We start from the raw sequence: 12,382 nt of genomic DNA, 5'->3' as shown, positions 1-12,382 counted from the left end.
AAAAAAAAGAGTAAAAATGGAAATGGAACGACAACTCCATGTCCTCCAACAGAAAAGGTAGGACATGCATCCATTACAAACCACTTAAAAAAAAAAAAAAAAAAAAAAAAGAGGAAATACATTAGTAGATTTGTAATCTTACATGAACACTCAACACACGCCACACCTGTCACAAAATGAAGTCAGATATTGTTGTATTTATCTTTTAATCTGAAAACTAATTAGTGCAAACAATGGAAGGAATAACTTTATTCAACATGGAGAAAAATGTAACTCTGCTGTGAAAGTGGCCCCAAAGCTAATAGAATATATTGTGGAATATACAGGAATAAATTCTATTAATTGTTCAAATTATGTTACTAATGTGCTCAAACAAAAAGGCAGGTGGTTCACACAAAATTCAGTGTCATATCACAAAAGAGGCCTTTTGGCCAAATGCGCACGCGCGCACCACACACACACACACACACACACACACACACACACACACACACACACACACACACACACACACACACACACACACACACACACACACACACACACACACACACACACACACACACACACACACACACACACACACACACACACACACACACACACTAATAAGGCCTGGTTTGTTGTGTGAAACTGCGGAGGTGTCGTTTTAATCACTGGAGTCAGTGTGGCGTGGCATAAGTTGGCCTTTTTTAATTACCTTACTGATTGAGCACAGTCAAGGATGGGGAGGCCTGCCCACACCCTGGATACCACCTTTTGAAGAACCAGCACCCACGCCCCATTCTGTACAGTGTAATGAACAGGTAACATTCAGATGTCCTCTGCCGGATATGTCAAGAGATAAGGGACGTGCGCCCACACTAACGAGACAATAGGACTAAAAACTTTACTTTGAGAGAGAGAGAAAGAAGTGAGAAGATATAGTTAGTTTGTCTGTGTTTGAGCCTTACAAACACAAGCTTTGAACCATATTATCAATAGTGACAGCGGTGTCATATGACAATAAATATGTTATCAAACTCAGTTTATAAGTACTTAATAATAAGGATTATAGAGATTATCCTCATAATGAGACTTAACCTTTCAAAAAAGCTTCAACAAAACAATACTTCTTTTAAGTTTCTGTTCCTAATCACTCCTTTCTTTACTTCAATAAGTTTAAAACAACCCTGACAAATTATCACGTGATGAAGTTGATACGGTAAAAGTGTTAGCTAACAGTCTACGCATCCAGAAGATACAGATCAAAATTAGCAAATATTTGGAGTATAGCTGGTCACCTTGGCTAATGGTAGTCCGATATTTAATCCACTTTTAGGTCAGTTTTGGGTCTCCAACTAATGCTGAGAAAATACTCTGGCTCTTACAGTATCTCACAAAAGTGAGTACACCTCTCACATTTTAGTAAATATTTAATTATATCTTTTAATGGGACAACACTGAAGAAATTACACTTTGCTAAAATGTAAAGTGTACAGCTTGTATAACAGTGTAAATGTGCGGTCCCTTTAAAATAACTCAACACAGCCATTCATGTCTAAACCGCTGCCAACAAAAGTAAGTACACCCCTATGTTAAATTCCCATAGAGGCAGGCAGATTTTTATTTTTAAAGGCCATTAATTTCATGGATCCAGGATACGATGCATCCTGATAAAGTTCCCTTGGCCTTTGGAATTCAAATAGCCCCACAAATCCAGTACAAAAAAAACTAATGGAAACAAGTGGAAAATTTTGAAAAGCTAAGAAAAATTCAAAAAGCATTTAGTAAATCACACAACTACTCCGTCATCCATACGAAGAGGGATCTTGGTAAGCTTCTCTATTTCTTAACCTTAATTAAACTACCTTTGACCACCAGAATATATATATATATATATATATATATATATATATATATATATATATATATATATATATATATATATATATATATACATACATATATACACACATATACACATATATACAATTACTGAATAACATATGTCATAAAGCACTAAATCTAAATGTAGTTCTCCATGTTATAATTTGTTTGTGAAATGTATTACAAATACAGATTTTCAGCATACTAAAATAAAACTCACCGACTGGTGCAGCAGGAGGTGGTGGTGGGACCAAAACTGACTCAGGCACTACTACTGGCTCCGGGATAGGAGCAAGGGATTCTGGCTTCACTGGGGGCTGAGAAGGAGGTGCAACTGGTTCACAAGGAGCAGTATACTCAGGCAGGGGAGGTGCAGCAAATGGTGCAGCAATTGGCTCTGCAGACTGCGGGGACAAAGTGTCCCCTGAAGGATGCAGGGGCGGTGGCAGGATGGTGACAGGCTCGAAAACAAGAGGAGAAGAGAGGGGTTTGGATTCAGTAATAGGGGGAGCAATGGTGGGTTCCATCTCGACAGAAAGAGGAGGTGGTATGGGTTCAGCTACAGATGGAGGAGCAATGGGTTCAATTGCTGGAGGTGAAAAAGCAAGGGATTGATTTATGGGAGGAGGAGAAGTTTCAATTGCAAGGGGAGGAGGAGCAAGCGGAGTGACTGCTTCCACCACCGCTGGGGCAGGGCAGGGAGCAAGAATCAGGGGAGCAATGGGAGCAGCAGGGGGGAGAGATGGAGGCAAAGTAACTGGCTCAACAGCAGCAGGAGCAGGGGGAGGAGGTACCGCCACAGGCTCAAAAGCAGGAGCTGCGACAGCATTAGCAGCAGCTGGGGGGGATGAGGATGGGAGCACCATGTCAATTATAGTGGGTGCTGCTACCTGTTCTGTAGGAGGTTGAGGAGGAACTGGTGGAGGTGCAGCCACAGTCTCTGTGGCAGATGGAGCTGCAAGAGGTTCTACAAGAGGAGAGGGAGAGGGCAAGGAGGTGATCGGGTCAAAGAGGGGAGGCACTGGCCGCAGGAGAGAAGGTATGAGGGTAGGCGCCATGGAAGTGGGTGGAGAGGGTGCATGTTGGGGTTTGTGAGGAGCTTCAGGTTCCCTCATGCGGTTGATGACGTTCTCAGAAAGCTGCAAAGGAGAGTGGAAAAAAAGTTTCAGTGGAACAATGAGATGCATTTATAGAAGTGGTTTGGTATAATCAAGTCGTTATAGCTCATACACAAATAGTTCAAATAACTTCCTGTAAAAAGCGTTACCACACCTCGTCACTTTTACATTTTTCTTTATGTACAGATTGAACAAACGAGCTTTAGAGGCGCTGCGAGGCTGATTTGAATTTTGTTTTTGTTTTTTGTTTTTTACACCCAGAGCCAGGCCTAGCTGTTTCCCTTTCTTTCAGTCTTAATGCGAAGGTAGTCATCTCCTGGTTTTAGCTCCCTACTTGAGAGGCATCAATCTTCTCATTTAACTGTCAGTAAGAAAGTGAATAAGGCTATTTCCAAAAATAGTTAATATGAAAAAACTATACATTGTGTTTAACTGGAGAAGTCAAAGCTTTGTTTTCAATCTCTTTAAACCATCATTACAGCATTGGTATAAACAGGATCACACCTCATTGAAAGATAACAATAGCCACACTTTTAGCCTACTGAGTAATAATAGACAGAGCCATGCCAACTAAAGTCTTATCAGAGAACAGCACAGCCTGTCCACTCCGATTCAGTTTCATTCATACATTGAGTGACAGCAGAGCACGAGGCTGGTGACGTCAACGTCAACATTCCCACAAGGACATTGAAAAGTTTACCGTGTCTGAATGTCATTGGCACTGCAGCTGTTATTAATGTTACATTGTATAACTACTCTTTTATATTAACCTTCTGTGTTGTTTTCAGAGTGAATGTAAGTCAGGCTGCCAGGAGTCTGCTCTCATTAACAACTTAGCATAGCTGCTTGTAAACAGTTAGTTTAGTATTTCCAATACAGCCTAATACCTAATTGTATTAACTTATATCATTTAAGGAAGTCATGACAACCGGTTTACTCAACACCAAGCAGGTATAGTCTACATATTGTATAACGTTACTAATACTGTCACTTACCCGTATGCCCTTCACCACTGTTATATTCTCGTTCTCATCTGACTCAAATGAAACGCGGCGGGTACTGCTGTTCGCTCCCATTATCAGACCGCAGGTTGTCAAAGTTTCAGTTTTCTACATGGAATATATGGAAGACTGTGATGTACTTTTGTTTTCCTACAGTTTACAAGCGTTAAAGCCAGCTGGCAAGGGCCCACACGCCACTGCTTCGGCAAGTCTACACTTCCTTAGCATGACGTGCTGGAAGAACGTGTAAGTTGATTGGACAGAAGGGTCAGCTGTCCTTACATCAGCGATTGTTATTGGTTATTGACTGCAAGAGTGTGGCCACCCTGGTGAAAGCACACATGTCTGACTTTCTCCAATTTCCCATTGTATTTCCAGTATAATGACATCAACAGTATGTTCACTGTTTGATGTATGGCTTTTGAATAGCACTATACAGGAATAAATAACTATACTATTCTTGTTATTGGATACATTGGCAAAATGACATCAGTTGTATTAATTATATTACCCACTGTCCCTAAAGTAGGCTAATCTATATTGTGATGAGACATGAAAAACCATATACTTTAAATGTACACATATTTATCGCCTTGCACCCTAACAACATACCTTATAATGAATAGCAATGCTAAAGTTTTGTTTTTTTTCCATAATCAAATATTTTATAACCAGCAATATTTCTCTAAGTAAGAATAAGACTACCTACCTACTGTCTTCTGACATCTGATTGTTGATAAGGCATACCATCGTTTTTGGATTGTTGAATATATAACTATATAAATATTTATTCACTCTGCTACATACTCAGGAAACAATTTGATCTAAACTAAAAAGTATTTAGGTTCGGTACCCAGCCCAATATGAATCTGAATAAACACTAAATAAATCACTTGCTTCAAACTTGTTTCATATCTAATATATCTGCATAATGGTGTTCAGCATGTAATATATTATTCAGGGTACAGTAAATAACAGGAATCAAAATACATTTCAATTGTTGAATAATATACACAACTACCACCACCAGAAATCCATTATTTAAGCCGTTTAAGCTGTCAGAAGACTTACAGGAAGAATAAAAAAATAAAGTTTGTGCTTGAACTCAACACAAACACTGGTCTTTTTTATTTGTGTTGTTGTTCATCTTGAGCTAACAAAACAGAGAAGAAAAGAGCAAAACTACAAAGAGGAAGGGGAGATGGGATTGTTAAAATGTTTGCTTTCCAATAGATGGAACAATGTCGTCAGATTGATTTTAAAAATGCAGAATGGTAGAATGAGCTGCAGAGAAAAGCAAAGACAGCTCCTGAAATAGAGCTGCAACAAGAATAGAAGAGAGAGATTAGAGATGGACATACAATAATGTGTAGGGCGGCCTAAAGCCTTTATACATACCTTTTTTTGCATAGGATACTAAGCTATTAAAATAATAATTGTTGGCATGATTTTATAAAGCAACACTTAACTGATATTTCTCCCACTGTGCGCTTTTGTTATTTTCATAGCAGAGTATTTAATCCTGGGAATTAATGTGACAACACATGTTAATTTCATTTTCCACAATGAGTGTCTGAGAATTGCTATTCATTTTCTAAATCTGCCTTCTGCTCCCAGTAGAGGAGGGGAACTACAAAAGAAATCCTACAGTCAGCACCACAGGTGTGGACAGTTCCAAAAGCCGACTCATGAAGCAGAACTAATGTAATAAAAGAAGGCTTTACTTGGTAGAGAGGAGGCTTGTATTCAGCAACATGCAGCCAGTCAGAACAGACAAACAAATCCAAAGGGGCAAGGCAAGCAGGCAGATTACCAAAGACAGAAGCTAGATGAAGCATGATAGGAGTAAGCATGCAGGAAGAAAGCATGGAACGCTTGAATGCAACATAGATCTGATCTGACAAACAACAGTGGTGAGCATCCCACCATTTGAAACAATTTGGAAGCAGGTGATCAGAATGAGTGATAAACTCGACCAGGGTGTGCAGTGGGTAAGAAATTACCTGTTTGAGATTTACAACCAAAAATCATAACAGGCTGATGGTGGCTTTGGAACATATAGCCCTTTTGGTGATTCTTATCAGCCTCAGTTCCAAAAGCAGCAGCTTTGAACTCTGTTCTGTGCAGAGGTTGAGCCCTTCTCCTACTATAATAGGACAATTTGTTGGTAAAACAAAGTAGAAAAGTTTCCATTATTTTAATTGCACTTGTTTGCAATTGTTTACGTTCTGTCAATACCATTATCGTATGCATTTATGTAAATGCACTGATTTAAATAAATGATTGATTTACATTTTTATTTACACAAAACCCCATCAACTGTAGGTGCATTTAGGGAGTCAAAAAACATTCTTTTTTTCATACTTTAAACCATATATGCAGTATAACATATTTCAAAATCTTACACACCCTTGCAGGACATAAAATTGCATCTGGAAATTTGATATGCCTTGAGGAGAGAGGATATTATAAGGAATGACAGTTAATAAGAATCATACTCTAAACTTGATATATCACACAATAATCTAATGCAGTTTTTTGTAATGCTTTTTTCTGCTGATTTTTGAGTTTTTGCATTTTCTGCATTGTGTATGTTTGCAATGCCATGCAAGCATAAATCAATAAAAATCTTTTTAAGAATTCATTGTGGTTGTGTGTACTGTAATATTATTTTAAAACAATCCATATACACAGAGGAATAGCAAATTCAAATCTTTTACACAATACAAACCTTAATCAAATACATATTTTTAATATAACACTATTTAGCAGAATAGCTGACATGTGCTGTATGTGCAGAAAGAAACAAATAAAGGTTATATGAGCAAACTGGACAAGAAAGCTTAAGATGAAGGTAGAAAGGATTTTAGAGTGAAGGAGAGGATATCGATCACTGGGAAGATCTTGGTAAGTCTTGAAAAAGCAATTGATGACATGAAGTGGTTATTTCAACACTGACCGTTTGGACAAGGTAATGACCAGGTTTGCAGGCCAGGACCATGTCCCTGAGCTATGAGTCAATTTCATTATCTATAATGTATGTATTTGGATATATTACATTTAATCACACAACACAATAAAATACATGCAGATTGTGAGGTTTCATAGATTTTTGATTTTCTGTGGTTATCTTAGATAATATCTGAAGGGTGTTGTCATAATGTCATTGACAGATTTCCACAAATGGATTGCGTCATCTCTACAATAAGTCTGTCATGGACATATTACGTAATGAATAATTAGAATGTGCAATAATGCCCTGAGGACACTCTGAAAAGCCTCAGGCAGTATTGAATACAGTGCGTGGTTGAAGCGTGGAAAAGAGCTTATTGTTTATGACAGAATGATTATAGTAAACATGATTATTATTATTAAGACTGACTCCTGACTTTGATACTGAGCAATTATGCTGCTTTGTGATCTGGTAAATCTTTTGGTAATATAATATTTCATTCAATGACTATCTGTAGGGGAGAGACAACTAGTTTTTCCTGCATGTTCAGTGGCATTTTTCTCATGTTACTGCCACCTACTTGTCTGATGATGTGAATATAATTTGCATCATTACTTATCATTATCTTGTTTTCACACCTTGCATGTCCTGCTTCCATACAACAAAAACTCATGTTTAAAAAAAACCAATGTGAATGTGAAGTTAACTTTTGATACTTTTTGTTGCTTGAAACCTCCCAGTGGCACACCAACAAATTGCTTTTGTTGCTATTATTGGTTAGAAAACCTGCTACCTCAAAGCAATGATCACACAAGAAGATAATCCAAAACTGAGGTGGTCAGGTTGAGCGCTGTAGTCTGTTAGGAAATTTACTTTTTCATCTTAGCCTTTATGCACTATTACTGCTTTTTGGCAATACCTCTTACTTAGCCTTGATCTTGTGATGTTTGAGTTATTCCCACATTAGACATCCATAAATCTGTATTTAATTTAATACATCTCTGTGTCATCTCTGCAGAATTGAGTACTCTACTCAATGAAGATCAATCAGTTGAATCACGCGCATCTGGAAAAGAAATTGGATGAAACCTAACATATAAAGTGAGTTTGAGGGGCTGTATCCGTTTGTAGGTGGTGCATTATGTCAAAGATATGAGACACATGTTTTGTTTGATCCATTTCAAGATTATGTGAAAAATCCTGAAGGCACATACAGTAATAGATGCAGTGTTTTGCTGTTTCTCTTATCCGCATTTCCATGGAAAAAAGTAAAGAAGTATCTTCTTCTTAATCACCAAGGGATGACATTTTGTTAAGTTTCCAAGGGGTGTCATTGGAGAGGTGAAAATACTGTATTTACACAACCTTCTTTTCTTCTTCTCTTCTTCTTCTCGTATGATAATTATCCAAGCTATTATTTTACATTACCACGGACTCATCACTTAATTAAAACCAGAAAAATGACATTGATATAGATACCAGTGACATGAATTTTTTAATGACCATATTTCAGGGAAAGTACCTGCTTAATTGCATGCTTTTGCTAAAAGAGCTCATTTTACTTAATCCAGATCAGCTGCTGTTTCCTAAAAAGCAACATACAATAATTATGGCAGCTGCTGTTTCAAGAAACATACAATAATTATGTATTTAAAATTTAAACAGATTGAGTTGTGTTGTTTAAAGTGGCTGCACTATTATTTGGTGTGCTGTAAACGTCATTTTCTACAGTATATTTTCTTAAATAAACCTTAGATGAAGGACACAGAGTAATTGAGATGCAGCATTTAGATCTATATATTAACAGATCATAAGAGCATGTCCTACAAAGACCTTATTGCCCTTGTATTTAATCCACACACAGGTCAGTCAGTCAAAGCAATCACTTACTGTCCAAACAAGCTGAAAGAAATAACCTTGGTGGTGCATTATTGGAGAAAAGAAGCCCTGCAGATTAGTTGGACTGATGGGACATGGGCTGCAGGATGAGGTGATAAGAACTTGAAAATTAAACTTGGACCTGGGAACCATAGGCACCTTCAGAAGAAAAACAGTGGCTCCTGCATGACACAGCGATTGTTTCTTTTTTTTGCAAGAGACACAAAGATCACCCACAATGTTATCTCGTCAGTCCACCAGTGCATCAATCACGACCCAGGCTGCAGGGAATCGACCCCCCCCTTTGGTCCCGAATCAATGCCCTTATCCATTCTCATTGGTACAGCAGAGATTGTCAGAGATACAGCGCAGGAGCGCCCTGCCAAATCCAGCAGTATATGTTCTAAATGGGGAAGGCTATTAACTCACTGACACACCGTCTCTTTCCTTTCTTTTCTGCTCAGCCTTTCCTTTATCAGTCAAGTGAGGACTGGATTGGAAATGTTAAAATGAAACAGCTTTTCCTATTGTGATAGTTGTATTGTATACAAAACATTACTTAAAGTATAAATATAAAAGTTATAGTATTATTGTATGCGTTACACCACACAGCAACTTAATTACAACATATTATTGAGATCCCTATTGATGAAGAACATTTAGGCTACTGTAAGCATAGGCCTATACAATTCAAAATTATTTTAAAATTAAAATGTGATTATTTGAATGGCTGATGTGCCTACAAAATATGTGATAGGCTACTACTAATACTGTGATGATTTCATGTTTACCTTTTGAGTTGCGGAGTACAACCCAGAACTGTGTAAAATACCTGCTTCCATTCAAATAAAGAAACCCCACAGAGAATAGAGGATTTAACTACCAAACTTTCTTTTCTTTTTCTTTCAAACTATTTTCTACACCCTTTATCAATGTAGTTACACCATACGTTTCAAATGTGTGACTGTGACCCTATTTTATACAGTCTATGTGAACAAAGCCAAAGAGAAAATGTGCACCACAGCTGACAGAACTACGTTCCATGTTCAAACTACAACTCCCAGAATTCCGTCGTGTAACCTCGCGCTTCTGTCTTCCTGTTTGGGTGCCGCAGCTGGAAAAATGGCAGCTGAGACTGGGCGATACAGGACTGCAGTTAGCAAAAACAAAGACCCTTCTGGTCTTCTCATCTCTGTCATAAGGTAAGGTTGGTCACATTCTTTATATTAACCATACAGCGCTGTTAAGACGGCGGACAGCCCTTGAACTGTGCTCGCCTTGCTCTCAGACTCCGATTGACAGCTAGCTTTTATGCTAATTGCTACGTTAGCAACATCCTTTCTGTATTGTTGATTATGTTATAAATTAAAGCTCACACCTTTTGCTTTTTTCATTTATAATATAAGTTATATGTCGGTTAATACTAACCGCAGTTTTATTTATTCCTGAAGCAGAAGAGGAAGGTTGAATCTTTACCACAGTGTGTGGCTCTCTGAAGCTCATCGATTATTCGTGTCACAAAAAGGCAATGTTTTCCTAAAAAATATCTAATGCAATGTTTTCCTAAGACAACTGGAAAAAAGATGTTTGCACGCTGTACAGTTGGGTACATTTTATTTTATTCCAATTGGCTCAACGAAGTGCAACAAGCTTGGATTTTGGAGATGTCTCTTCGCAAAAGTTGCGAAGATTCTCGAAAAGACTTGTCTGGGATTTGAAAGTTTGACTTGAGTTTATTTTGTAAGTGCACAGAGGCATATTTCTGTATTCAGATGTAATCATTACCAACAAACTTTGAAATACAAAAAAGATGATTTACATGGGACGCGTACACTGCAACTACTATGTGACCCCTGCAACTATCGGTTCCTTTTTAAAACTGGAGAGAGAAAAATGTACATGAAAATGATGATGGGGGGGTACTTCAGAGTAAAATAACTTCCAAAGTGGAGGATAGGAATATCCATGGGGCCTTTGTTAGTACTCCAATGGGTCCTCAGTATAATACAAGAACTTGTTTGATTTACATAATTTAAACAGAGGATGCTTTTTTTGTTAAACTAGGATCAAATGAGCATTTTCTGCCAAATATGTGAAATGATGCTATAATTGACAACACCACTAATTTTGCTGCTGTTAGATCCAACTTACCTGTTCAATTTTGCAATGCTGTCTATACTGTATGTTGCCATACAAAGTCAATTTTCTTCTTCTACCTTATTCAATTGCTGTATGCTCCTACTAAGCTCAAACTAAGCTTGTAACTGCCATTTCCTGAGGGTCTCTGCTCTCCATTCGTTAAACCACATTGTTTACTGGATTCCTATGTGTTTTATGCTTTTGTGTTTTACTACAATTTACTGTGATTTATTGTGCTTTTTATGATTATTGATTTGTTAATCGAGTGAATTATTTATTTGGCTTGTGAAGCACTTTGTGACTCTGTCTGTGATAAGTGCTATACAACTAAACTTTACTTACTTACATTCCAAAATTCGCTGAGATAGGTCTGACATTGGGACTGCTCTAACATTGATGCTCCATTCAGTCTCATGATGTGGATTTAGTATGAGTTGAATTCTACTTTTCCTTTCCCTCCCCTCCGACGCAGGACTCTGTCCAGCAGTGATGATGTGCAGGACAGGGAGACAGAGAAGGGTCGTCTGGAAGAGGCCTTTGAGACCTGCGACAGGGATTTAGATGAGCTGATCGTTCAGCACTATGCTGAACTAACCACTGCCATCAGGACCTACCAGAGCATCACCGAGCGCATCACCAGCTCCCGCAACAAGATCAAACAGGTAGAAATGAGAGACTAGTAGACAAAAAATGGACACTGGATGGTTTGTAAAAACTATTACTAGAATTCATGCTTACGTTGTTTCTGATGAATTTCAGTCACTCTTAGCTGTGTAACATGTTTTTCATTAATTTCCATTTTCACTCGTCCTACACAGAAAGGGTTTCTTATCTCAGGTTTTAGGCTTTTTTATTCTCTAAGATTGAAAGACTGACTTAATTAACACAAATCCCATTCACCCATGAAGAAAACTGCCTACTTAAAAACCGTCAGCTGAAGTCAGAATCCTTAGCTTCTGGACACAATTTTCACACTTGTGAAAAACATTGAAAATGTGGAGGTCAACCCCTCGTTCCCCTCCATGAGTAAGCCAGTACAGATTTGGCAAAAAAGACATCCAGTATTCCTAGTGCCTTTTCTTAGCAGGGTAAACTGAATTTTAACCAAGGTGTGCTGGCACAGTTCTGTCTTTAAATGATGACTTAAGGATAACTTTTCACCATTGCATAGGCCTGCAGACAGCAGACATTTTGACTTGTTATAGTAGGAAAAGTAACAGGTGTTAGTAATAACATTAACAATGGCTCCAATCTATTCAAGTATCCCAGTAAGCCATGGCGGTAGGGCTGGGCAATATATCAATATTATATCTCAATATCAATATGTGAGGCTAGATGTTGTCTCAAAGTTTGGAGATCGTAATATGACACAAGTGTTGTCTCTTCCTGGTTTTAAAGGCTACGTTACAGTAAAGCAATGTAAT

At 38.0% G+C, this 12,382-nt stretch overlaps 2 protein-coding genes across 3 annotated transcripts in view; one reads left to right on the top strand and one right to left on the bottom strand.

The window, feature by feature from the left end:
• The window catches only part of chchd3a (coiled-coil-helix-coiled-coil-helix domain containing 3a), an 80,035-nt gene extending 75,792 nt beyond the window's left edge, over positions 1 to 4,243 (bottom strand). The window contains exons 1-3 of one of the 2 annotated variants that reach the window (XM_028571095.1): positions 3,983 to 4,243; positions 2,760 to 3,008; positions 2,090 to 2,186 (exon numbers count right to left, since the gene is read on the bottom strand). In XM_028571095.1, coding sequence (XP_028426896.1) covers positions 2,090 to 2,186; positions 2,760 to 3,008; positions 3,983 to 4,063 — 427 coding nt within the window. In that variant the 5' untranslated portion in view covers positions 4,064 to 4,243. Of the gene's footprint in view, positions 1 to 2,089; positions 3,009 to 3,982 lie in introns of both variants that reach the window. The other variant, XM_028571093.1, reaches the window with a different exon arrangement.
• Positions 4,244 to 9,900: 5,657 nt separating this feature from the next.
• The window catches only part of exoc4 (exocyst complex component 4), a 114,842-nt gene continuing 112,360 nt past the window's right edge, over positions 9,901 to 12,382 (top strand). Inside the window, exons 1-2 of the mRNA XM_028570930.1 lie at positions 9,901 to 10,021; positions 11,431 to 11,620. Coding sequence (XP_028426731.1) covers positions 9,942 to 10,021; positions 11,431 to 11,620 — 270 coding nt within the window. The 5' untranslated portion in view covers positions 9,901 to 9,941. The remainder of the gene's footprint in view (positions 10,022 to 11,430; positions 11,621 to 12,382) is intronic.

This window comes from Perca flavescens, chromosome 23 (assembly GCF_004354835.1).
Source record: "Perca flavescens isolate YP-PL-M2 chromosome 23, PFLA_1.0, whole genome shotgun sequence".
Classification (NCBI taxonomy): domain Eukaryota; kingdom Metazoa; phylum Chordata; class Actinopteri; order Perciformes; family Percidae; genus Perca; species Perca flavescens.
This window is presented reverse-complemented; position numbering and strand designations above follow the sequence as displayed.